At 43.4% G+C, this 26,067-nt stretch overlaps 1 protein-coding gene across 1 annotated transcript in view; it reads right to left on the minus strand.

Moving 5' to 3' along the window:
- Nucleotides 1-3,394: 3,394 nt before the first annotated feature.
- PTGFRN (prostaglandin F2 receptor inhibitor) overlaps nucleotides 3,395-26,067 on the minus strand; it is an 80,861-nt gene continuing 58,188 nt past the window's right edge. The window contains exons 6-9 of the mRNA XM_061409917.1: nucleotides 24,770-25,189; nucleotides 14,445-14,552; nucleotides 8,627-8,932; nucleotides 3,395-6,857 (exon numbers count right to left, since the gene is read on the minus strand). Of these exons, the coding sequence (XP_061265901.1) occupies nucleotides 6,691-6,857; nucleotides 8,627-8,932; nucleotides 14,445-14,552; nucleotides 24,770-25,189 (1,001 nt within the window). The 3' untranslated portion in view covers nucleotides 3,395-6,690. The remainder of the gene's footprint in view (nucleotides 6,858-8,626; nucleotides 8,933-14,444; nucleotides 14,553-24,769; nucleotides 25,190-26,067) is intronic.

Below are 26,067 nucleotides of genomic sequence, written 5' to 3' on the forward strand. Positions count from 1 at the left end.
CTCTCTTTTTTTTGCATAAACTAAACCTATCTTCTCTTCTACAACTTTCAGGTTTGGTTTCTTTAAAACGGAGTAAGAATTAACAACAACAAAAAACCCCAACATTTGTAAAGTCAATGGAGTATAGATCTTCCTATGCTTTTATGATTTATAAAAACATAAATCGTTTATAGTTGTATTGCCTGGACTTAAATTGACAGCACTAAAAAAAAAAAAAAAAAGCAATCTGCCTCTATCTAGTCTTTTCAGGGAATTCATCTTCCTTTCATCAACACATCTTTCTCTGGCACTCATATTTCATTGATTTACATATTGTTCAATGAAATTATATAATCAGAGTAACCAGTACTGGTGGCACAAATACACTGGCAAACAGAACAGAGAGGACTCAGGTGAGCATTACTCCCCACCCCTAGTGGAGCTGAGCCAACCAGGTGTACAAGCCCCAAGCAGTGAGTGTATTAATCATGTCATTTTAGTTCTGGTTTTTCATGCTTTGACATCCAGAGCCTTGCTGACCCCGGAGACACTGCTCCTCCCAGGACTAACCAGTTCCTAGAGAAAGGAAGTCATTCCAATTTGCCTGTGAGCATGCCTTCCATCAGCTGGTAAAGAATCTGCCTGCAATGCAGGAGACCCTGGTTCGATTCCTGGGTTGGGAAGATCCCTTGGAGAAGGGAACAGCTACTCACTCCAGTATTCTGGCCTGGAGAATTCCATGGACTGTAGAGTCCATGGGGTTGCAAAGAGTCGGACACGACTGATCAACTTTCATTTTTTCACTTTCACGCCTTCTGTGTGCAAACCCCTCCTCCACTGAGCTCTTACACTCAGGACCACTGTTCCCTGCTCAGATCACCCCAAGGCCAGGAACCAGATGTGCTGGGGGGAGAAGGGGAATAGCTGGAGTATTAAATTAGGCATATGCAGACCACGACCTATTGAACAAGGAGCACAAACCACCCACATCGGGTCAGCAAGTTGCTCCCTCAGCATCTGAACCCCCACCCAGAGGAAGTGAAACCCAGGGTCATTTTGATTGAAGGCACAATTTCAATACACTCACACAAAGAATGTTAAGTCATAAGATTTATTACTTACAGACCCCAGGAACCAGGGCTGGGGGCCCAGCGAGCCAGGGGAAGGGTAGTCCTGCGACGTCCAGGTGTCCAGTGAGCAGGAGATAGAGAGCAGCGTAACAAGCGCCCATTACTTATCAGGTGGCTGCGGTGGAGGCTGCAGGCTCAACTCAAAAGGGTTATTTTAAAAGGAGCCTGGGGAAAAGCAAAGTGGGGACTTGGGGCAGGAACCGTAAGCTCAGGTCCTTATCTATACGTTCAGGCTTTGGCTGTGAGCAGCACTATTATCCTGTAAAATCCTAGGCAGCAACTCAAAATAGCTGTTTTCTCATCACACCTGCTAACTAGGGACACTTGCTACGCCCCAGAATCCGCTGAAATTCTCCAAACTAGTCAATCCGAAGCCAGCTTACCCTGACTTGCCTGTTCCTTCCTGTGAAAACCAAAACAAGGGCTGCAGTCCATGCTTTTCTCTTGCTCCCTCTGCTGCCTGAGGGATGCTGGTGCTTCCCCGTGTGGCCCCTGGGGTGTGGCGTGACCCCTCCTCTTGGGATCTGTGAGTGAAACAAGCTATCTTCTCAATGGTTGGCCCTGCTTCACTGAAATAATAAAACCTGTGTTTTGAAGTGGTGTGCTACACACACTGGTCTGTGGGTAAGAGGACATGGGGTGGCTGTTAGCTCGAAGATCCAGTTACATGAAGAGCACATAAGAAATCTGCAGTGGTCACCTCGGGTGACCTGAGGCTCTTGCCCAGGTGCAAGTGCATGCGTATGCATGCTCGGTCAAGTCTGACTCCTTGAGGCAAGAGTACTGGAGTGGGGCGCCCTTTCCTCTTCCAGGGGATCTTCCCACCCCAGGCACTGAACTCAGGTCTCCTGCATCTCCTGCATTGGCAGGCAGATTCTTTACTGCTTGAACCACCTGGGAAGCCCTCGTGCCCTCGCCCAAGTGCACAGCACATCAAAGCATCCCAGTGTTGGTTAGCTATTGTCACAGTGGGAAGAGGTCCCTGCCCTCGGGCCACTTTCAGACAACCAGAGCATCTGTCAGGGGTTTCTCTTCTAACCTACAGAGGCAGATAAAGGCTCCCTGTGAGACCTGACAGAGAAGCAGGAGTTGGAACAGGTGGAAAGAGGTTTCTGGATGAGCCAACAGCAGCTGCCAAACCCTCTAGGAAAGGATATAAGTGGGAGGTTTTCTGCGCTGAGCACAATGCCTTGGCCACAGGAGTTATGTGAGCAAGTTTTTATTTTTCTTTTAATATAAACTGAGGCAGGTACAGGCTCAGCAAGAGGTGTGGGACTGCTGCAGACCAGCTCTGACTGTGTCAGTGTTTCGATGTGAGCAGAATCTTCCCTCTTCATGGAGAAGCATGTAGCATTGGGCCATTTCCCACAGGACAGCGTCACTGTGCATTCATAAACCTCTAGTCCCTTCTATGGCGTTTCCCTGGTGGCTCAGTGGTAAAGAATTTGCCTGCCAATGCAGGAGATGTGGGTTCGATCCCTGGTCTGGGAAGATCTCCTGGAGAGGGAAATGGCAACCCACTCTAGTATTCTTGCCTGGGAAATCCCATGGACAGAGAAGCCTGGCGGGCTATATTCCATGGAGTCAAAAGAGTCAGACATGACTTGGCAGCTAAAAACAACAAGTCCCTTCCATATATCTGGACTGGGGCCAAGCCCCAGGCGAGGTTAGTTAACCAGGACACAGACCCAGCCTCTGAACACCTCACAAGTGAGGTGGTCCCTGCCCGAGACACAAATAGGGAAGGCTGGCCGAGGCTGAGCAGCTGCTCCTGGGGCCAGCAGGGAGGTGGGAGCCCCAGCACTCTCTCCTATCCTGAACTCAGAAGCCAGCAGCCTGGGGAAAGGATTGTTTTTTCCTAATACAGGGGCTAACACCTTCTGGACCTGTTTGGCTCCAAGACTGGGTCATGAGTCAGAAAAGCTGTTCTGTTCCAGGCACGACATGGTCACAGAACTTGGGTGTGTTTCCTCATCCGCAGAGAGGAACAGCCTCTAACTTCTCTCTTTCCTGACAAGGGTCCTATAAGGTCGTGTGAATGCAGGGAGAGACCTAGAGACCAACCTCAGCAGGGGGCCCCAGCCCTCACCTATCTGCTTGGTGGAAATCTCACTATTAGTCCTGTTAAATCCATTTCTTCTTTTATCTTTGGTGAACATCTACAACATGTTCATGGGATTCCAAGAGATGAGAAGGTGCTCAAGTGGTAAGGGACTTCAGCCACAGTCCCTTATGCAGAGGCGATGAAAGGGTAACAGAGGCCAAGATCAAGTTCCTCACACAACTTCAGTTTAAATTAAACTTCCTTTAATGAAATAAAAAACAAACGGTGCATTGCATAATATTTTGTGGTCACAGTATAAAACAATACAATTAGTTCATATAACATTGGATATGGACAAAAATACACAAGACCCTTTCTTTTGTCTACGGAAAATTCGGCAGATCTGTATGTGCCACGCTAAAAAAGAAAGAAAGTCAACTTTTTTCTCCTAGTGATCTGCACACAATAATTATCACTGAGAATTTGGTCAAACAGCGGAGGAGAACTTACCCAAATCCCAGTTCCCTTCTTCCTCTGTTGTCATCGGTGAAGGTTAAAAAAAAAAAAAAGGGTTTTCTGAAAGTAGCAAGTTGTGTAGTATTGCTTATTATTCCTGCTAAAGAGGCTCAGTCTTTGGCTCACAGATGTCAGTGACAAAATCATGGCTGCAGGCAGTCTGCAAAGCAAGAAGCAAGAGCCACCAGGGAAAACAGACAAGGATCTGGGCAGGAGAAGCCACTTTGACCAGGATCTTAGGGAAAGCCACATAGATAGGAGAGGAGAAAAGACACAAATAAATACGTTTCTAAATTAAGATTTTAAATCCAGTTGGTGAGTCAGAGTTCCACTGTCCCATGAAAAATCTGAAAAGTTGTTAAAAAGTCAGAGCTGGCATTTTTTTTTAAAAAAGTGAAAAGTGTATGTAAACATTATAAAGTAAACAATGGAAAGTACTTCTCAGGCGTTTATCTGAATATAGCTTAGGCTCTTTCTGGGGATATTTTTACGATTAGAAGAAAAAAAACAAAGTCAAACTTTCTATCAAGGTTCTCTGTGTTAAGCAGTGCACTTTCATCCGTGTCAGTCGTGGCTGGGTCCTTGCCTTCATGCCAGCGCTTCTGCGGTAACCTTTTCCAGAAGAGCACTCAGCAGGGGGCCCCATTTGGTATAACAAGAGTACATCTCACACTCTGACCAGGACGCACGTTCCAGCATGTTCACGTCCCTGGAAGGAAGGCGGTCCTTGGTACCATGCCCTGTGACTTCTCCCTACTTTGTACCAGCCCAGTGGATGGAGGGCGGGGCTCGGGGCATGGTAGATGCCGTAGAAGCCCCAGCCTTGAACTGCAACAGCAGTCCGAAAGGAGAAGGTAGAGTGTGTGAGCACGTGCCACCTTCACTGCCACCGGCTGTCTGCTGCGTCCACGTTTTTACACACACCTGGGGCCCCCGGGTCACATCCAAAGCCAAGTATCCTTTCCTCCTTCCAAGGGCCTGTACTACAACAATCCTAAACTTTCTTTTAGGAGGCTGATCACTGTGAGGGCTCAAAGGGCACTGGCTGTTCTGAACGCAGCACCTGGGTCTATTTCCTGTTTGCACAATCACCTGTGACTCACCTCCTCTGAGACGGCACAGTTGGGAAATGGCATGTAGGAAATACCCAAATCTAGCGCTATCGCAGCCTCTTCCCCTTCCCCTGGCCGTTCGTGCTCTGGGAGAGCGGGCCTGCAGAACGTCTTCCCGCCACAGATGCTAGGCCCGGAATCCCTCTGTTCTGCTACCGTTAGTACAGAATCTAGTTTCAATCATATGAGGGGTCCCCTGGGTGGGCAAAACCAAAAGGAAAAATTTGGTGGCAATCTACTGTCTGGGGGGTGACTTGGTCATATGTGCCAAACGAATCGTGGGCAACAGAGGAGGGAAGTAGAAGGGAAGATGGTGAGCTGGGAGCAGTCTAGCTCGTCTGGCCCATTGTGACAGACAGCCGCACGTGAATGGCCATCATTTTGTATTACTTTATTGCTCAAAACAAACGAATCTTTTTTTTCCCTTTTGGAAGACAAAGTAGTATTAGGTCCTTCAGGGTAAAAGCAGGCAGAATGCAATGTGGGGATTGAGTCACCAGTGAGCCTCAGGAAACCCCACTGGGATGCTTCTGAAAGGCCAGCGCTGTGTGGGGGCAAGACACAAATCTTTTTGGGACTGCTGTCCTACTCCTGGTACGAGTGATCAGGCAAAGCGGACCACTCTCAGATCTACTTTGTAGGCTGTTCACACAGCAATAAATTGCTGGGTTTCCTTTGTGTTCCTAATAGGAAAGCAAACACACCACAAAGTATACCCTTTCTCACTAACCCCCTGCAGGGGATTTTTTAAAAGACTTGAAGGACTGACAAGGTGACAGAAAATGCATGGTTCTTCTGGGTAATTTCTGATTCTGTGAAGTCAGTCTTGCAAGCAGCAATTCAACTTCACATTAAAGAGCCCAAGTGGCTCGTGAAGGACATGGGGTGTCAGTGGTTCCCCCTGAAGACCCACAAGTTTTTAGCCTCTAACAAAGGGCAGGACAGGGAAGAGAGGTGGCTCCGTCCGCCTGACACACCCCTGCACCACTGACCCTCTGGCACAAACTGCAGAAATCGAACTTCCAGGATATCCCCCTTCTGCAATCTCTGGGGCCCCCTGAGGCATGGTAGCCTCGGAACTGTGGGAGTGACTGTCTGTTCCTTTCCTTGTCTCCAACCTCTTCCTTGCAGGGCTTCTCACTGCCCTGGACAGAGGGGGCTGTGCATTTTTCTTCATACTCATTCTTAAGGCTAAGGTGGCAAGATAAGGTGCTTGGTGGAGAGCCAAATTCTCAATTCCAGGGCCATTTCAGCACTCGCACATAAAGCAAATACGAAAGAAGTGGAAAGGGGCAGAGAAGCAGAAAACCAAAACCAAAATGCATTTGGGCTTGATAGGAAGTTACGGACTGCAGGTTTAGATTTTAAATGTAGCCTAAACCCCCTGGAAAATAGGGGGTGGGGAGGGTAGTAAATAAGCCACACATTAGCCTTCAGCACTGGTCTGTGTTGTCCCTCGGCCGGGGTAGAGGGTCGCCTTTAGCAGCTCTCTCAGCACATCTTCCTCTGACTCGGAAGACGTACGGATCTCACCCGAGACAAAGAACTCTGAACGCCTTCACCCCTTTCTCACTGCAACCCCTCAAAACAAAAGGTAGAAACACACACAAGTCAGAGATCTATAAGCCAGTAGGAGAAAAAAATTAGAGGTTAACCATTAAAAAGCCGCCGTCAGGAAAACACACACTCGATTGTTCCATCAGAAAGTGCCGTGGGAAGAAGAGCCGTGTGCTGGTAAACATGTCTGCGCTCAGGACTTGACATGCAGAAAAGAGAGAGCGCCGAGTCCCACCTGAGATTAGAGAGGACTGGTTTTTAGTGTAACACACTTCGCGTTAAAAGATTGCTGTCCTCATCTCGCCCAAACCGCTCCTCGACCGTCCCTCGGTCTCGGCCTTTCTGGCACCAATTAGTCCATCTCCATGGACATGAGCCGGCGGCGCTCTCGCCGGGTCTCCTGGACTTCCTTCTTACAGCACCAGTGGGAGCTGCAGTACCCGATGAGGCAGGACAGGAGCCCGATGACAGTGGACAGGCCGATGCCAATCAGCAGCGGGTACTTGAAGGCGTTCAGCACTGGGAGGGAGAGATCAGAGGGATAGAAATCATGATGCAAGTTGCAGGGTGTAGGGGGTGTTGGGGGGGTGGGGACAGCTCAGGGAAGACCATCGCCTCCCCCCTCCACTGCCCGGGGTCTCCCCCAGGAGTCTGACCTCACAGGTCTTGCACCTAGCACAGGGCTTGAAACAAGAGCAGCTCAGCCATAGGTGTCCAAAAATGAGCAAATATATCCCCACCCAATTCCATAGCAGGCAGGGTGGTGGTGGGGGGAACCCAGAAAAAAAAAAGATTTCCTTCAATATCTTTGAATGTCAACTTGCTTTTTAGGGTTTTGGCAGGAGATTGATTTTTAAAAGTCAGTATAAGGGCACCACACATTCAGCAGCAGATGCATCCTTAAAAAAAAAAACTACATAAATCAATTCTATGCATCAGATAACTGAAGTGTACTAGGGGAGCTATTTTAAGTAACACTATAGTAAATTATCTAGCAAAGTGAATAATCACTCCCTGCTTGTTCAGTAAATCTGGATTTTCATATGGAATGACTTCAAGCAAGACATTTCTAAGAGGCAAATATGGTATCACTGACTAAGTTGCAGGAACGCATACAGTTCAGATCCTGCACCTACAAAGTCCCCGTCCCCCGAATTACCAGCAAACCTTGGGTGGAGGCTGGCACCATGGTTGTTTGCCCGACATTTAGCACAACAGCCCCATGAGAGATTATCATCCCATTTAACAAGAGAGGACACACAGGATTAGAAAGACTAAGTCATCTGTGGAAGAGCTGGGGCTCCAATTCCAGTCCCCACCAAACTGACACATCGTCAGGGAAACGCACTCGAAGGCTCCTACTTAATCCTTCCAGGCACCTGGACTTGAATTCTGTCTGTGAGTTTTTTCAATTCACACTTACTCTGACACTTTCTGCAGAGAAGACAAGTTTTCCGTTAACCAAGGAAAATGTGTCCCCCACTCCAGGAGGCTAGAGAGCAGAAGGGTGGGGAGGGGGCCCCCTGACCACTTAGTTAGGCTGACTGGTCGTCAGTGTGAGCCAACAAGATGGGGAGCTTCCCCTCCCATCTCAGGGTTCTGTGAAGAACCCTCCCTGTGCGAGTGAATGGGAGGAGCCCCCTTTCACCAAAGGTAGGACCAGTAAGGGGCTTTCCCAGATGGCTCAGTGGGTAAAGAATCCACTTGCAATGCAGGAGACAAGGAGACTGGGGGTTCGATCCCTGGGTCAGGAAGATCCCCCAGAGGAGGAAATAGTACCCCACTCCAGTATTCTTGCCTGAAAAAGCCCAAGGACAGAGAAGCCTGGTGTGCTGCAGTACATGGGTTCTCAAAGAGTCAGACACGACTGAGCGACTAGCACAGCACAGGACCAGTAGAAGGGTAAAAGGGGCAGGAACTCACTCACGGCCCCTCCAAGAGACCTTGACCCACTCTCTCGATGTTGTTCTCTGCCTCTGCCTGGCAGAATCCGTGCCAACCCTAGCATACAACAAAGCGACTATGTCTAGAATTTACAGAATGCATTGAAAATCTGTCCAGTAAGTTTAAAAAATCATTTCCCAGTGGTGCCTCCAGCACACCCGGTACCTAAGCTGGGAAAACAGCAAGGGCTGAGTGTGCTCTTTCTGGGTACACGCCTGAGCCAGGCTAGAGAGAAAGCAGGCACATTCCTCAAGGGTGAGAACCTGGATCCCATCAGCGGTGGCAAAGCACGCGGAGAAGCCATTCCCCAAACACTGAGAAGGTTATTTGTGTGTCATTCTTACCATCCATCTTCACAGTTATAAAGATGGGCTTGGACTGGATCTCTGCCTCCTCCTGCCAGGAACCTGTGGGTGACTTCACCCACGGAGTCACGGAGCAGTAGTAGTTGCCAAAGTCCTGGTCCTCGGAGCCATGCACTTGCAGCAAGAATTCCAGCATGCTCATGCGCTCCAGGCTGAGGCTGCTCTTCCAGTCCCTCTGGGACGTGTTCACAATCCCCTTCCGATCCAGTGACGACAGGAGGACGGGAGCCTTGTCCAGGCCAAAAGAGTGCACGGCAAACCAGGACACGTCAAAGGCCATGTCGTCTACGGATGACCAAGCCAAAACCCTGGGATCAGTGGCACAGGCAGAAGAAGTTCCATGTATGGATAACACACCTCAGGTGACGTTAGTGGTAAAGAACCCGCCTGCCTAATGCAGGAGACATAAGAGACTCGGGTTTGATCCCTGGGTTGGGAAGATCCCCTGGAGAAGGACACGTCAACCCACTCCAGTATTCTTGCCTGGACAATCCCATGGACAGAAGAGCCTGGCAGGCTACGCTCCACAGTGTTGTAAAGAGTCGGACACAACTGAAGTGACTTAGCACACGTGCAGCCTGACTGGGGGCCAGCACGGCTCTGGGGACCTTAGGTGTCCCCGAATCCTCTCAACAACCATACATGAAGGTGCGGTCACATTTTCTAATCTCTGGAGGGACCCATTAACCTTGTTTGAGATCACACAGCCGGGAGGTTGCAAAGCATGTGGCTTAACCCAGGAGTTCAACTGCAGAATCCACCCTTTTAACCAGGCCACTGCCACCACCCAGCTGAAGGAGCACAGCCCCAAAATGTCTCCTCTACAGAACTTGGGATGGAAAGCTTGTGTGTGGTGACATAGAATGCTCTCTCCTCCAAAGAAAGCAAGGCCCTTCAGCATTTCAGGCAGAAGAACCCAAGACTGGAAGGTCACTAGTCGTAAGCGACAATACGGACATAAAGTGAATTGTTCGAAGACTCTGTATGATTTCAGTATCTTTAGATCATGAAATTTTTGCACCTTGTTTTATGTCCCTGGATATGTTCCAGTGTCTCCTAGTTTATAGTCTATGGGAACTTGAGTAGAATTTGTATTCTAGTGTTGTGTGAAAATTGTATAAATCTTATTTATGTTGAATTGGCTCAAAAAAAAAAGATACAAGCTTTCAGTTATAAGAAAATAAATACTAGTGATGTAGTATACACATGATGACGATAGTTAACACAGCTCCGTGATGTATATGAACACTAAGAGAATAAATTCTAAGAGTTTTCATTACAGGGGAAAAAAACACTTTTTTGTATCTATGTGAGATGATGGATGTCCACTAAACTTATTGTGATAATCATTTCATGATGTATATAAGTGAAATCATTATGCTGTGTACCTTAAACCTGTACAGGGATGTATGTCAATTTTATCTTAATAAAACTGGAGGGAAAAACGGAAAAAAAATAATAAAATGAATCATACAAAATGGAGAGTTGTAAACAGTTTAGATTTTTATTGTTCACTGTGATTTTTTTTTCCCCCCTGAAGTGCTTAAGTTCAAAACAAGAGGAAAAAAATGTCAAGCTGAGAAAATTGAACACGGTTTAACAGTCTCAGTGAGTAATGCTGTGGAATCGTAAAGTACTCTGCAAAATTAAGGTTCTAACAGCCTCAAATAAATTAATGTGGGCACAAGAGTAAGATGACTTTGGCACAAGTGGTAATTCTCATCGAACGTGGAAATAAGACTGCACATCCTAAGCCTCTGACCTCTTCTTCTAACAGTTACCAAGTGACACCAGCTGCGTCAGGTCCGAGAGTCACCCAGCAGGCAAGAAAGCGGGCCACAAACACTGCTTTATCTTAAATTCACTTGACAAGACTTTCTATACAAATGTTAAATGACACAATTTTTATTAAACAAAAAGTAATATCCATTTGGTAAAAATATACTAATAACCTCAAAAAGCACATTATAAGGCAAATAAATCATATTCAGATGCTTACACAGAGAAAAAGAATGTAAGCAAAATTAAAAGCAAGAATTTTTTTCTTTTTTGTGGGAGGCCACGTCTCTCAGCTTGTGGGATATGAGTTCCCTAACCAGGGGTAGAACCCTGCAGTGGTTAAGCATGGAGTCCTCACCACTGGACCACCAAGGGATTCCCCTAAAGTGAGAATTTCTACAAAATTGTTCAAATGATAATTCCTTTTCAACTCACAATAAAAATGTTAAGTGCCCAGTTGCTTTAGTCATGTCCGACTCAGCGATCCCGTGGATTGTAGCCTGCCAGGCTCCTCTGTCCATGGGATTCTCCAGGCAAGAATACTGTTAATGGCCACAGGCAAATCTCAACTCTACATGTGATGTCAGCTCTCTACTCTGAGGCACCAAAACATCATTTTTTTCCTTCCCATCAATCCACCAAGGCATTTGAGCAAAACCTTTGATTGTTCCCAGCATGCAGGCCATCTCTTGCCAAATGACCCACTCCCGGAGGGCAGAGGGCGTGTGGTCAGTGTCCTCACATCCTGGCCAGTGCCTGGGCACAGCAGATCACTCCCAGGCCCTCAGTGAAAACCAGCTCAGCGCGGCTGTCACCTGCAGACGCTGGGTGTTACTGAAGGCAGAGAGTCACAGCTGTGTCCATATTACTTGTGCCCGGACTCTAACCCCTGTCCCGCTATGCCTTACAGTATGGTGGCCAGGCTGTAGAGTCAGGCTACTCGGGCTAGAATCCTAGCTCTCATCAGCTGTGTGACCTGGGTGAGTCACTTAAGTTCACAGTGACTCAGTTGCCTCCTCTCTAAAAGGAAATTACAATAGCACCCATGGTTAGTCAGCTGTATAAAATGCTTAAAATAGCACCAGGAATGTAGTAAGTGCACAGTAAAAGGTGGCCACCATGAACATCCTTATCTCCACAGTTCAACATACACACTCTGTACTAGGAGATGCTCTGACAGGAAGGGCACTGCCGTCTGCAGCAGATGCTCCTGGCACTCTGCCCTGACCAGCTGGAGCGCTGGGCCCCCAACTGCTCCAGGGGTCGGCTGCTAAGCTCTCACACCTGAACCTTCTCCAGAGGACTGTCCTTAGCTGACAGAAGCCACCTCCAGGAGAGCCACCCCTGGAGGTGAAGAAACGCTACCCCTCCCCAGCCATTCACTGTGGACCATGACCAACGACTGGGGAGGGTAGGTATAAAAGCCTTAGCTCAACAAGGTCACTCACACTCTATGGTATAATCCATGCTCTGTAGCGACCCATAGGGAGTTACACTTGTTCTGAATTCAGATCTTTGCCTGGCTTCTTTCCTAGTTCTACCTTGATTCCCTCAGTCCCTCGTGGTTCCTCCTGAGGGCACATCTTCAATTAATCACTCGCTCGCTTGTCTCAGGCTTTGCTTCTAGGGAATCTGACTTAAGACCCCGCCTCTAAAGAGCTGTGATCCTCTCCACCCCTCCCGCTGCGGTGGCACTCAGCCCACTTGGGCCACATGTCCTTTCCAGAAGAGAATTCCTTCACAGCCCATAGGAAACATGAGGAAAAATGAAACCACAACTTGTGTTTAATTATTCAGAATCTTCTACCCATGTAGTCCAAGAGTGCAAAGTTCTGGAAAATTGTGATGTGTAAGATAACAGTTACCTATAGCTTTTGCAATTACACTGCAATTACCTATAGCTTTTGAAATTACATTGGAGGGAAAGACTTATGTTAAGGGCACAATTGGTGACCCATTAATTTATGAGAAAGACATTGAAATGTTACATTTTTGTATACTTATAAATGAGCTTAACATTTTTTTTAAATTTTTTATAAACAGAAGGATTGTGGGGGAGGGATAGTTAGGGAGGACATATACACACTGTTATATTTTAAATGGATAACCAACAAGAACCTAGGTGGCTTGTGCTCAATCATGACCAACTCTTTGCAACCCCAAGGACTGTAGCCCACTAGCCTCCTTTGTTCATGGGATTCTCTAGGCAAGAATATTGCAATGGACCATCTATATAGTATAGGCAACACTGTTCAGTGTTATGTGGCAACCTGGAGAGAAGAGGAGTTTGGGAGAGAATGGATACATGTATACCTACGGCTGAGTCCCTTCACTGCTCACCTGACACTATCACAACATTGCTTGTTAATTGGTTATACACCAAAACGAAATAAAAAGTTTAAAAAACATTTTTTTTTATAAATAAACTTTAGAGGCAAAAATACTATTAAATCATTTCAACTTTTGCAAAGTACCTCCCTGCTCCCCCTTTCCTGGCAGCCTCCACAGGAGCATTGGCTCCTTCCTGACCCCAGAGGACAGAGCTGACTGATCTTTGTTTTGGATGTTTTTTTTTTACCTTTTCCTTTTCTTACGTTTTCCATAAACCCTTCTCCTTTTTTTTTTTACCTCTAAAGCTCAATCATATTTAGGTTCCTGACAAGAGTCAATTTTGGTATCAATCAACTTGTGCAGGGTTCAGTAAACTGTAGCCTGCAGGTCAAGCCAGCCCACCACCTGCTTTTGTAAATAAAGTTTCACTGGAACACAGCCAGGCCCATTTGTTTATTCTCTTTGGCTGCTTTCCCTCTACAACAGCAGAGTAGAGTAACTGCCTCAGAGATCATCTGGCCCACAGAGTCAAAAAAACTGAAAATACTCCCTACCTGGGTCCCTTACAGAGAGATTTGCTGACCCTGAGCTAGACACACGTGAACCTTCAGCCGGGGGCCATGCAGGAGTCAGACCTCAGGGGGTGGAGGCCCGGGCCTCTGCTCCTGTTGGTCACACAAGATCAACTACAGCCCACCCTCAGTTTATGGACAGCTTGCCCTTAACATAGAACAAAGACCTGCTTCATTTCCACCCCAGGGCCACATGTCCAGTGGTCTCCGCAAAGAACTCAGTGAGCTCTGCACAATTTGGCCTTTTCAAGGTGCTAATCTGTGTGAGGTCAAGGCTCTGCCTACGATGGAGAAGGCAGCACAAGACACCAGAGGTCAGAGCACGGGCGGCCCCTAGGCAGGGAGTCAGGGTCTCCACAGGCTCTGTAGGAGGCAGAGACACACCTGCATACATTTAATATTCTTTCAAACCCTGAGGATCTAAGTGAGAAGCACAGCACCTCATACTAAGGGGGCCAAGCAGGAAAGGTGTAAGGCTGCTGGCCCACAACTCTTGGGCTTCCTGTTGGCCCTGCTAATATTTTCTGCAAAGAAAAGATTTACAAAGATTTCCTAAAAGTTTAAACTGCAATAGCATACTCTGGTTACTTGCCACTCATTTACTCTGATTTGTATTTCTCAAGTGTTAATCACTATCTGATACTACATATATGGTGATTTCTTTCTTGTCTGTTTAATAAACCAGGCTGCAAGCGCCATGAAAGAAGACGTAGAAAATTTTGATCATGCCTCTCTATTCCCAGTATCTAGAACAGCATCTGTTTATAGGAGTTCAATAACTATTTGAAGGAATAAACGAAAGACAAAATGGAAGGGAGCTGGACTCTTCCAGTGGGTTGCAAACCAGCTTGAATTAGCCCCTGAAGTGGCCACTGGATCACCATGAGAACTTACATTCAAATGTCTAGCTGTGTTTTCAAACCATCTAGCAGATAGTGGCATCCACTTTAACAAGTCCTCAGTAAATATCTACTGAATACAAAGGACCGAGCTAGGCACTTTGGGAATAAATAGCCAATCCAATCCCCGACCTTCACATTTGTAACACAGTGGGGATGATATGAGAAACACTTAGAAAAGCAGTATGAGGAAGGGGAAAGGATGGAGAGAGGTACCTGGATCCAAGGCTGCTCCTTCGACAGTGATGATGCAAAACAATTTAATGAGATCTCCCCGGATAACCGACGGCGTGTCCGAATGCACAGAGGCATTGAATATAGGACCTGGAAGAAAGTAACATCACTTCATGATCCTCTTTCACACTTTTGTTTAAACCCCATTCTTGGTGCACAAATGTACATCTAAATGTGGGCTCCCTTTCCTTGGAACTGGGCTAGAAATCCACTAAACAGGTTTTTAAGTCCACAAAATAGGTTTTTAAGGATGTTTTTCTTCTTTTCAGAGAGACGTGAATTAAGCTACTTCCAACTGAGCTTCACCTTAAGATTCCAACCACAGTCTCATTTCGAGACCACCCCACCTCCCATCCTGGTACAGTCAGGGATGTTTCTGGCTCCACACAGTTCACTTCCAGGCCAGAGTGGCTCAGAGATCAGAGCACTTGGGACTAAGTCAGGGACGCTTTTGGTCCCAACAGACTGAGTAGCTTCATTGTGCTGGGTGCTGGCAACGGGCCCTGCTGTTACGAGGCTGACATCCAGTAGGGAGATGGGCAAGCCAAGAATGATGATGTTGCTACAAGGTTCAGCTGAAGGCGATTTCACTCTGCTGGGGGAAACGGAGGCAGCTTGTAAATTCCTTTTAAATACCACCCAGACAGGACCTGTCCCTGCCTGCTTCACTGGAATTCTCCCTCAATACCCAGTTTACTTTTATAAATGACCCCTTTACTTCTCCCAAAGGCCAGAAGATGGATCTACACAAACCATGCTGACTCCTCACAGTATCACTGATTCACTGCTGTAAATTGTAAGGTAATGAGCATATGTATGGACAAGAAAATATGAAGGGTAAAATAAAAATAATTTAGGGCTAGAAGTTAGTAATATTTACCACAGTCAGTTGGATGCATTTGGCTATAGGAATAATTATCATTGGCTGTTTCATTACTAGGCACAAATAAATGACTTATATTAAAAAAAGGTATGCCTTGTATGGAAGAAATCTGTGGCTCCAATCCCCTCCTGAGGCAGAGAGAGGGGCTAGGTACTGCATTCTTTGGTTTTAACCCTTTGATAGCTTACTTTTTAGGTGAGATTATTAAGCAGCTTTAAGCTAATCTGATCCTAAGAGCTTAATAGTTACCATATCCCAATTCTAACATCTAGGAATAGGCAAGCCCGAAGATGATTCCAGAACACCAATGCTATGGGATTTCCCTTGCGTTTTCTTGAAAGCAAAGATAGATGGCCCTGGACACTCATTCTGAAACTCATTTGAAGCTAAGAATACAGATGTAGCTACCTTTAAAATCAGATTATCAGGAAGGAAAAGGTACTTTTTAACATCCAAAAGAAATGACTGTGAGAAAGAGAGTAAAAGGTCATGTGAACCAATGAGGCAAAGAATTGAAAAGCCTATACTTTTATTTCAACATGAGTAGTAAGATGAAATCAACAGAGGGCTTTTCTAACACGGAGTTCATGAGTAATCTGTGTTTGCTGGGAGAAAGGTGAAGGATGGTTGTAGAACATGGAAACCTTGAGGCATCAGACAGCTCTGGTTGGTTCTGCTGAGCACTCAGATTGGGCCTAGGGGATGGAGAACCCAACAGAATGGCAGTTCCAGGACACAGGGAATGGGATGAAAGTGAACAGGACAAGGAAACTTTACCCACTTCTGGGCATCATGTCCCTCAAGTAACTGGGCTCTTGGCCACGGTTTGCTCAGGTCCTTACCACCCTGGATCTGCTCTGTTTATAGCAGTGAGGTGGGAAAGGATCAAGCCCGTTGCTCTGAGTTGGCTCAGTGGTGATGATTGGGGGGACTTCATGCCATTTATGGTCATCTGTGAGGACAGGTTAGTAGCAACCATGGTGAGCAATGGGGACTACGTTTTTTTTCTCTGACTCGAAATTTCATGGTTAAAAATAGAACTATACTATGGGGCTTTCTTAAAGTGTTCCAGGCGCCTTCTCAGAGAACACGAGATAATAAAACACAAGGAGAGCCTCATAGTGGATTCCGGTTCCTCTTTACTTAATTAGAAACAGCAAAGAAATTTGGACATATTTTCTTTACCTTATTTGGACACATTTCCCTACCTAATTTGGACAAATTTCACTTTCTTTCCTTTACATTTCCAAAGAAACCCAACATGCCTTCTGGATCACACGTTACAGTTCTCGTTTCTCCTCGTGGCCGTGGGAACAACAGAGGATCTGTGCCATTCTCATCACACAGACGAGGACCAAGGAAAAGGCCTGCATTGTGAACTGGTCACAGCAGTGGATTTCCTTCGGACGAAATCAACAACTCACTGTTAATACGGGTCATTATCCCAGGCTTAGAAATATTTTTATTGTGGTCAATTTCTGGGTAATGCTGCTTTTGTGAGGGAATGTGTCTGGTTAACTTCACATATGACAGATTATGGCACAGATAATCTAAGTGAACTTCTAGGGCCACTACATGTCCCCAGGTTCCTATCTGTACAGTACACGGACCACTTAACTTTTAAACACAAACATTGACACAAACCATGCTCCAACTCTAGCCCCTAAGAAAAGGCTATAAAGGACAGTATTTCTGTGAAAGCCAAAACTGCAGACCATCTGCATGTCATCAGTAGGGAATTGGTTAGCCAAATTCTAGCAGGTGTAGTCATTAAAGTTGGTATTTACCTATAATTTTTTATAACATGGAAAATGCTTATCTTATAATGTTAAAGTGGGGGAAAGCAGGTCATAAAATTGCATATACAGCCTGATTTCAAAGTCACGAAGAAAACATGTAAGGGAAAAATTCTAAGATAACAAATACCACTAATTAACAGTCTCTGGTAAGATGAAGGGTGATTCTTCCTTGTATTTTATTATATTTTCAAACTTCTCCATTAAGAAGAAAAATGTTATTATTATTCTTTTAACATCAAATATTAAATATTTAACATCATCACATTTAAACCATATAACCACATTTAAACCCCTGATACTTTGAGTCAGAAGATGTCACAACTCAGTAAGGCCCCTTGGGGAACATGGTCCTTATACCAACAGGTAAGTGTGCTGAAAACAGAGGACAAAAGGGTGGGTACCAGGAAAGACCTCTCTGTTACATGTATTTTACTGTGTGCCGATGATTTTTAGGAAGTGAAAGCTCTTCAGCATCAAGTCAATATTCTCGTGGAACTATGCAGGGCTACTGTAATGTGCTAGGTGTTAGATTTGATGCAGCTCCTCTTAATTAAACTGTGAGCCCATGACAACTCCCTGGATTCAATAAAGCAAAAACCTTAAGCAGTCTATTCAGCCTGTAAGCTACAATGATTTTATCTGTTATGATGAGATTTAAAGAACTGAGTAATAGATTCAATACCCACTCCTCACCTAGAAATACATATAAAAGATTTTATGTCTCCCTTCTTTCTCATAATAGTTTTAAAGAAACATCAAATAACAAATGCAAAACAAAATGGAATAAAATCCTATAGACAATAAAAACAGATAACACAAAGAACAAAACCCACATATTCATCTGAATCTCAATAGTCAGAGAGAAAGCATTTGATAACACCCAACACTAATTCGTAATAAAACATTCAACAGATTAGGGATGAAAGAAAACTTCCTCAACTCAATATTTGCTGTCTATGAAATACCCATAGCTAGCAAGATACTTAAGAGTAAAAGATACTTAACAGGAAAAATTCCCTCAAGATCAGGAAATAGACAACGATGTCCACTTGTTCCACTACTGTTCAACACTTTACTAGAGATTCTAGCCAGGACAATTAAGCAAGAAAAGTAATTAGAAGGCATTAAGGAAAACTGAATATAAGAAGTAAAACTACCTCTATTTGCAGATGATATGGTCCTATATTTAAAAAGCCTAAGCCACCAACAAAAACAACAACAAAAAACTATTAGGACTAATAAACAATTTCAGCAAGGTTGCAGGATATAAGACCAATTTATAAAAGTCAGTTCAGTTTCTATACACTCACAATAAATAACCTGAAAAGGAAATTAGGAAAGCAATTAATTTACAGTTGTATCAACAATAAAATACCTAGGACAAATTTAATGAAAGAAGTTCAACATTTGTATGCTGGAAACTACAAACACCACTGAAAATTTTTAAAAGACCCGAATACATGGAAAGACATCTCATGTTTATGGATTAGAAAACCATATTGTTAAATGGTAATACTCTCCAAACTGATTTACAAATTTGGCACAATCCCTATCAAAGTCCCAGTTATCTGTAAAATGCAGCTATTAATGAGCTGATCCTAAAATTCATTTGGAAATGCAAGTGGCCCATAAAGCCAAAACAGTTTTGAAAAACAACAAAGTCAGAGAAGAGTCACACTTATTTCAAAACTTACTAGAAAGCTATAGTAATGAAACAATGGGATTCTGGTACAGGAAAAGATACAAGGATCAACAGAATAGAACTGAAAGTTCAGAAATAAATCCTTTTATTTATGGTTAAATTATTTTTGACAAGTGTACCAAAGTCAATGGGGGAAAGAATATAGACTTTTCAACAAATGGTGCCAGGACAACTAAGTATTCACATACGAAAGAATAAAGCAGAGTCCCAACTTCATACCACAGACAAAAATTAACTCAAAATGGACCACAGCCCTGAATGTTTGAGCTAAAACCGTAAACTCTTAGAGGAAATCATAGGTGTAAATCCTCACAGCCATGGATTAGGCAATGGTTTCTTAGATATGACACCAAACCCACAAGCAACAAAAATAAACTATAGATAAATTGGACTTCATCAAAATTAAAAACCTGGGTGCTTCAAAGGACACAATTAAGAAAGTGAAAAGACTACATACAGAATAGATATTTTCAAATCACATATTTTGCTAAAGGACTTTTGTATTCAAACTACGAAAAGCTCCACTAGCCAACAATAAAAAAAAAAAGTCAATGAAAAAAGGGTAAATGGTATGAAAAGACATCCCTCCAGAGAAGATACACATATGACCGAAAACTATTAATATCTGAAAAGATGCTCAACATCAACAGTCATTAAGGAAATACAAATTAAAACCACAATGAAATACTACTTCATTTACACTTGTTGTTGCTCTTTGGTCACTAAGTCATGTCTGACTCTTTTTATGACCCCATGGACTGTAGCCTGCCACGGGCCTCTGTCCAGGCAATATCCCAGGCAAGTATCCTGGAGTGGGTTGCCATTTCTTCTCCAGGGGATCTTCCGCGATCCGGGGATCCAACCCTCATCTCTTATGTCTCCTGCACTGGCAGGCAGGTTCTTTACCACTGAGCCACGAGGGAAGCCCTCACGTATACTAGGTTGGCTATAATTTAAAAAAAAAAAAAAAAAGACGGAGAATAACAATAACTAACCAGTGAGAATAAGGACAAATTGGAACCCTTACACATTGCTGGTGGGAATGCAAAATGGTGCAGCTGCTTTGGAAAAATATTTGGCAATTCCTCAAAGAATTAAAGAGTTATCTTATGACCCAGCATCACTCCTAGGTGAGAAATGAAAACTTAATGTCTACATAAAAACTTGTACACTAACATTTATTCAGCATATTATTATTATAATGGCCAAAAGATGGAAACAATCTAAAGGTCCATCAACTGATGAACAGCGAAACAAAATGTGGTATATTCTCACACTGGAATATTATTCAGCGACAAAAAGGAATGAGTTATTGATACATGATATAATATGATAGACTCTGAAAACATAATGCTACAGGAGAAGAAGACAATACAAAAGCCCACATATACGTTTCAAGTCATATTAAATGTTTAAAAAGGCAAATCTATAGAGACAGAAAGTAGAATAGTGGTTGCCAGAGGCTAGGGGTAGAGTTAGGAGTGATTATTAACAGGTACAGAGTGTGCTTTTTTGGAATGATTAAAAAGTTCTAGAATTAGATACTAGCAATGGTTGTACAATATATATCTGTGAATATACTAAAAACCATTGAATTGATATTTTGAATGGGTGAATTTTATGGTATATTAACCTTATTTCAAAAGCTATTATTAGAAAATAAATAAGGGACACTTGGTATTCTCTCTGTTCTTTCTAATTCCAAGGGTTTAAAATCAATATTCACTCTTTATTAATCTAAAGGTTGAGAGATTATTAGATGCCAGAACAGAAACCAACACAACACTGTAAAGCAATTATCCTCCAATTAAAAAATTAAAAAAAAACAAAAAAGAGATTATTAGATGCCAGAAGATTATTTCATTATACACTATAAAAAGTTACAATAATACAAAATAAACTAAAATAAAATAAACTTTACTAAGATTTAGTTTACCTTTAATATAAGTACAATTCAACAAATATCTTGCATTCATTGTACTGATTCAATTAACACTTGAATCTTTATAGGTGAGTATGATTTTACACATTTAGAAATTTCTAACTGGCAGATTTAGTGAAAACATTCAGTATTAAACTCAAAAGTGATGATCCTTCACTTTGATATTCTAAATAAGATTGGGAATCAAAAAATTTTAAATTATCTACCTGCTGAAACACACATAGATTTGTCAGAGGAGCTTAATGAATTACACAGATGAATAAGAAACATTTCCATTTGAGAATACGAAAGTAAAGAGGAACTAAAAAGCCTCTTGATGAAAGTGAAAGTGGAGAGTGAAAAAGTTGGCTTAAAGCTCAACATTCAGAAAACAAAGATCATGGCATCCGGTCCCATCACTTCATGGGAAATAGATGGGGAAACAGTAGAAACAGTGTCAGACTTTATTTTTGGGGGCTCCAAAATCACTGCAGATGGTGACTGCAGCCATGAAATTAAAAGACGCTTACTCCTTGGAAGGCAAGTTATGACCAACCTAGATAGCATATTCAAAAGCAAAGACATTACTTTGCCAACAAAGGTCCGTCTAGTCAAGGCTATGGTTTTTCCTGTGGTCATGTATGGATGTGAGAGTTGGACTGTGAAGAAGGCTGAGCGCCGAAGAATTGATGCTTTTGAACTGTGGTGTAGGAGAAGACTCTTGAGAGTCCCTTGGACTGCCAGGAGATCCAACCAGTCCATTCTGAAGGAGATCAGCCCTGGGATTTCTTTGGAAGGAATGATGCTGGGGCTGAAACTCCAGTACTTTGGCCACCTCATGAGAAGAGTTGACTCATTGGAAAAGACTCTGATGCTGGGAGGGATTGGGGGCAGGAGGAGAAGGGGACAACAGAGGATGAGATGGCTGGATGGCATCACTGACTTGATGGATGTGAGTCTGAGTGAACTCCGGGAGTTGGTGATGGACAGGGAGGCCTGGCGTGCTGCGATTCATGGGGTCGCAAAGAGTTGGACACAACTGAGCAACTGAACTGAACTGAACTGATGCATGCTATTAAAAAAAAAAAGTAGATCTTCCCAACTTAAGGCATAAAAACATTTGACTTACCAAAGATAAATCATTCAGAACAGACACCAAAATGGTCCTGTTTTAATTAACCCTCTCACAGATGAACACTGCTAATAATTACTCTTAACAAAGCAGACTGACAGACACAGTCACACATACCAGCACAGCTGTGGAGACTCGACTAATTGGAAATCTTTTCCCAGTCCAAAAGCAAAGGTGAGGCCCAAGGTTGGGATACTCACTCGTGTATGGAAATATTGCTGTGATAAATCAGACCAAGAATAGCACCTACCACCTTCAGTCCTAGGGACCTCAAAGAGTGAAAGCTATGAGCTGGATAAAACTTGGGTCTTAGCTCTGAATCTTTCACTCTTGGCAAGTCATTTAATCCCTCTAGAGGCCCAGTTCCCTCTTATCTTTATACTCTGCCATGTTCCCTGAAGGATTTGATATAGCTGTGTGTCAACTGATCTGTTTTAAAAATGAGGGGGTTGGGTTTCCCTGGGAGGCCAGTGGTTAAGAATCTGCCTCGCAACGCAGGGGATATGAGTTCAATCCCTGGCCTGGGAAGACTTCACAGGCTGCAGGGCAACTAAGCCTGTGTGCCACAACTACTGACCCTGTGCTCCAGAGCTGGGGAGCTGCAATTACTGAAGCCTGCACGCCTACACCCTGCGCTCTGCAACAAGAGAAGCCACCACAGTCAGAAGCCCACACAGGGCAACTAGCTAGAAAGCAGCCCCCACTTTCAGCAACTAGAGAAAGCCTGTGTACAGCAACAAAGACACAGCACAACCAAAAAGAAATAAATAGATATTTGGGGAATAAATGAGGGTCAAAGTAAAGGTAGTATGTTCACACAAAAATCTGCACCCAGATGTTCACAGCAGCATTACTCAGAATAATCAAGAACTGCAAACATTCAAATGTCCATTAGCTGATGAATAGATAAAATGTGGTATACTCACATTATAGAATATTATTCAGTCATAAAAATGAAGTGCTAATGAGAGTTTATTTTGCATTAAATGCTCAAGTACAAAAAGGAGGGAATATGTGGTTTTCCTGTGTTTGATTCTTTAAAAAACAATCAGTGGTATTTGTAGTTGTGAGTTACACAGGTTTATGCAGAGAGAACAGTTTGCTATAGCCACCAAAAAAAAAAAGTCTTGCTAACACTTCCCAAGCACTTTGAGATTCCTAAACTTATTTTCTGATATACAAAATGTATTTACTGGCATTATTTTGCATTTCTCAAGACAAAAATGACATTAAGTAAAAGTTGTGTGTAAATTTGATTCACAGGTACTTAAAAACTTTAAAGCTGCAAATGAAATGAAAGGTCCCCAATATTCAGACAATGATATTTTCTTTTTCTGACTAGGAGTTTATATCTCATTTATTTTATAAATGGTTTAGTTAAAGCAGGCTTCAATGGTGGCTCAGATGGTAAATCTGCCAGCAGTGCAGGAGACCTGGGTTCAATCCCTGAGTTGGGAAGATCCCCTGGAGAAGGGAATGGCAACCCACTCCAATATTATTGCCTGGAGAATTCATTGGACAGAGGAGCCTGGTTCGCTATTGTCCATGGGGTCGCAAAGAGTTGGGCACAACTGAGCAACTAACTCTCCTTTTCTTCTTTAAAGCACTGTTCCTTTTGACATTCAAGTTTTCATTGTACTACATTTTTCATGTAAGACCAAATCCAGAACTGCATTTTACAGTTTTTTACTGTTTTTTTCCTCTCAGTGCTGCTAAAAAGAAAAAGCAGCTAACATTTTGAATTTACAACATGCCAAAGATGACACAGAAATTATTACATTTATTTTTGTTCTTGTTAAAACTCTGTGAGCAACATTTACCAAGATAGCATGTTAAATTACTGGCATTCTCTGGGTACTAAATAAAAGGCTGCAACTCTCTAACATTAATGTATATATACAACATTCCCTAGCGGTCCAATGGTTAGGATTCTTGCTTTCACTGCTGAGGGCACAGGTTCAATTCCTGGTTAGGGAGCTAAGACCCAACAAGCTGCAAGGTACAACCAAAAAAATATAGACATAGAACAAAAAAGAAAAAATACTAAAAAAATAAAAAGAACAAAGTACTGATACATATTACAATGTGGGTGACTCTTGAAAACATGCTACATGAAAAAAGCCAGACACAAAGCTCTATATTACATTCCATTTATGTGAAATGTCCAGAATAGGCAAGTTTATAGAGACAGAACGAAATAAGTGGTTGCCAGGGGACAGGAGGTTGGGGAGCAGAGTCGGGGGTGTTGAGGGGGAGGACTGAGGGTGTCAGCTGAGGGTGCAGGTTTCTATTGATTGTAATGAAAATGTTCTGTAATTGATAGTGGTGATGGTCACACAACTCTGTGAATATACTATGCATTTATATTAATAGTGTAGTATAAATATTGGGTTGGCCAAAAAAGCTTGATTGGGTTTTTTCTGTAACATCTTATGGAAAAACTTGAATGGACTTTTTGGCCAACCCAACACCATAGTATAGTATTTAAATACTAAATATACTATAGTATAGTATATTCTCTGTTGCCTCAGTGGTAAAGAATCCTCCAGCACATGTAGGAGACTCGGGTTCAATCCCTGGGTTGGAAGGATGACTTGGGGAAGGAAATGGCAACCTACTCTAGCATTCTTGCCTGGGAAATCCCATGCACAGAGGAGCCAGGTGGGCTATAGTCCATGGGGTCACCAAGAGTCAGACACAACTGAGCGCACACATAGTGTATTTAAATACATACTATGTATTTAGATGGGTGAATTGCATGGCATGTGAATTACATCTCAATTAAGCTGTTTAAAAAAAATGAAGACACTGGATCAAAACCCTAGGGTCTCTTCCAGTCAATCTATGACTTACCAAGCTCCCCTGCTCACCTGAGGTTTGGAAGTCTATCTCAATAGGATTGGAGAGACTGGTTGCTGCTTCTCGCCATAGGCTGCCCCTGACAGGAGACCAGGCTGTCACCACACAGCGGTATAGGCCTGCATCTGAGACCTGAGTCTGGTACATTCGATAGCGAAATTCATCTTCCTGCACTTTCTCTAACACAACACCATCCACCCGCGATGCATCTGTCCAGTTCTCCAGCTTCACCACGGAATCCTGGTCCAGGGAGATGATGTACTTGGTTTCGTTGGGACTAGAGAGGTCCCCAACAGGTTTCTCAGCCGTGATGAGAACAGAGTAGCGTGGCGACTTAATATTTTTGGAAGACACTTTGCAAGTCATCTCAAACGTATTTCCGGCAGCGAAGAAAGGCTTGGGCTGCCTTGCCTTCACCACAAGCACAGAATCTGCAATGAAGTACCAGAAAGATGTGATTTCTAACAGGATTAGCTAAATGGATATGTATCTGAAAGCACAATGTCAAGGAAATAGAAATTTATTTGCAAATTGCCGCACAATAGCATTTGGGAAAATCTGGAAACTCAGAAAGAAAATAGCGTGTGTCAGGAAGTAGACTGAACACCACCACGCTGCAGGAGGCAGAGCAGTCTGCCTCAATTTAATAGGTGTGAGGGAACAGAGGATCGATGGGTGAGAATTTGCTTTTAAGGATTTTCAAGTCCTTGAGAAGTCTCACCCAGAGTGAGAATTTGGGAAGCTACTGGTGCCACCACGGATGTGAGCGAGAACTTGCTTCTAGTAAAGTGGGGAAGATGCAGCTCTAGGCAGTTCCACCTGCCTCTCCCCACTGGGGCTCCCCTGGGTGCAAGGACAGTACCAGAGCAAGTGAGAAATGGGTTCTACTGCTGTTCCACCATACGATGGTAACATTATAGAACAGGTCATTACTAAAGTGACTGCAACATACACGTGTAGATCTGTGTATGAAGATCTGACTACAAAGATGCATAGTCATTTCCAGAGACGCAATTAAAATTTAATTAACTTTAATTCTGAACCAGCATCCAAGGCTACTATCTTAAAGGTTTAAGTGTGTTACTTCCTGTCTCTCTGTAAAAAAAAAAAAAATTAATCTCTAAGCATATACACATTAGAATTCATCTATATTATAATATTAATAGCTCAATATCTTCCAGGCACTTGGAAGATACCTAAATGTTTGCTGAGTGGATGGATAAATGAGTTAAATATAACCCTTTTACCCTTTAATGATATAATTCTGTAACCCATCCAGTTACAAAACAAAATTTTTATGTTGGGGTTT

The sequence above is a fragment of the Bos javanicus genome, chromosome 3, assembly GCF_032452875.1.
Source record: "Bos javanicus breed banteng chromosome 3, ARS-OSU_banteng_1.0, whole genome shotgun sequence".
In the NCBI taxonomy this organism is placed as follows: Eukaryota; Metazoa; Chordata; class Mammalia; order Artiodactyla; family Bovidae; genus Bos; species Bos javanicus.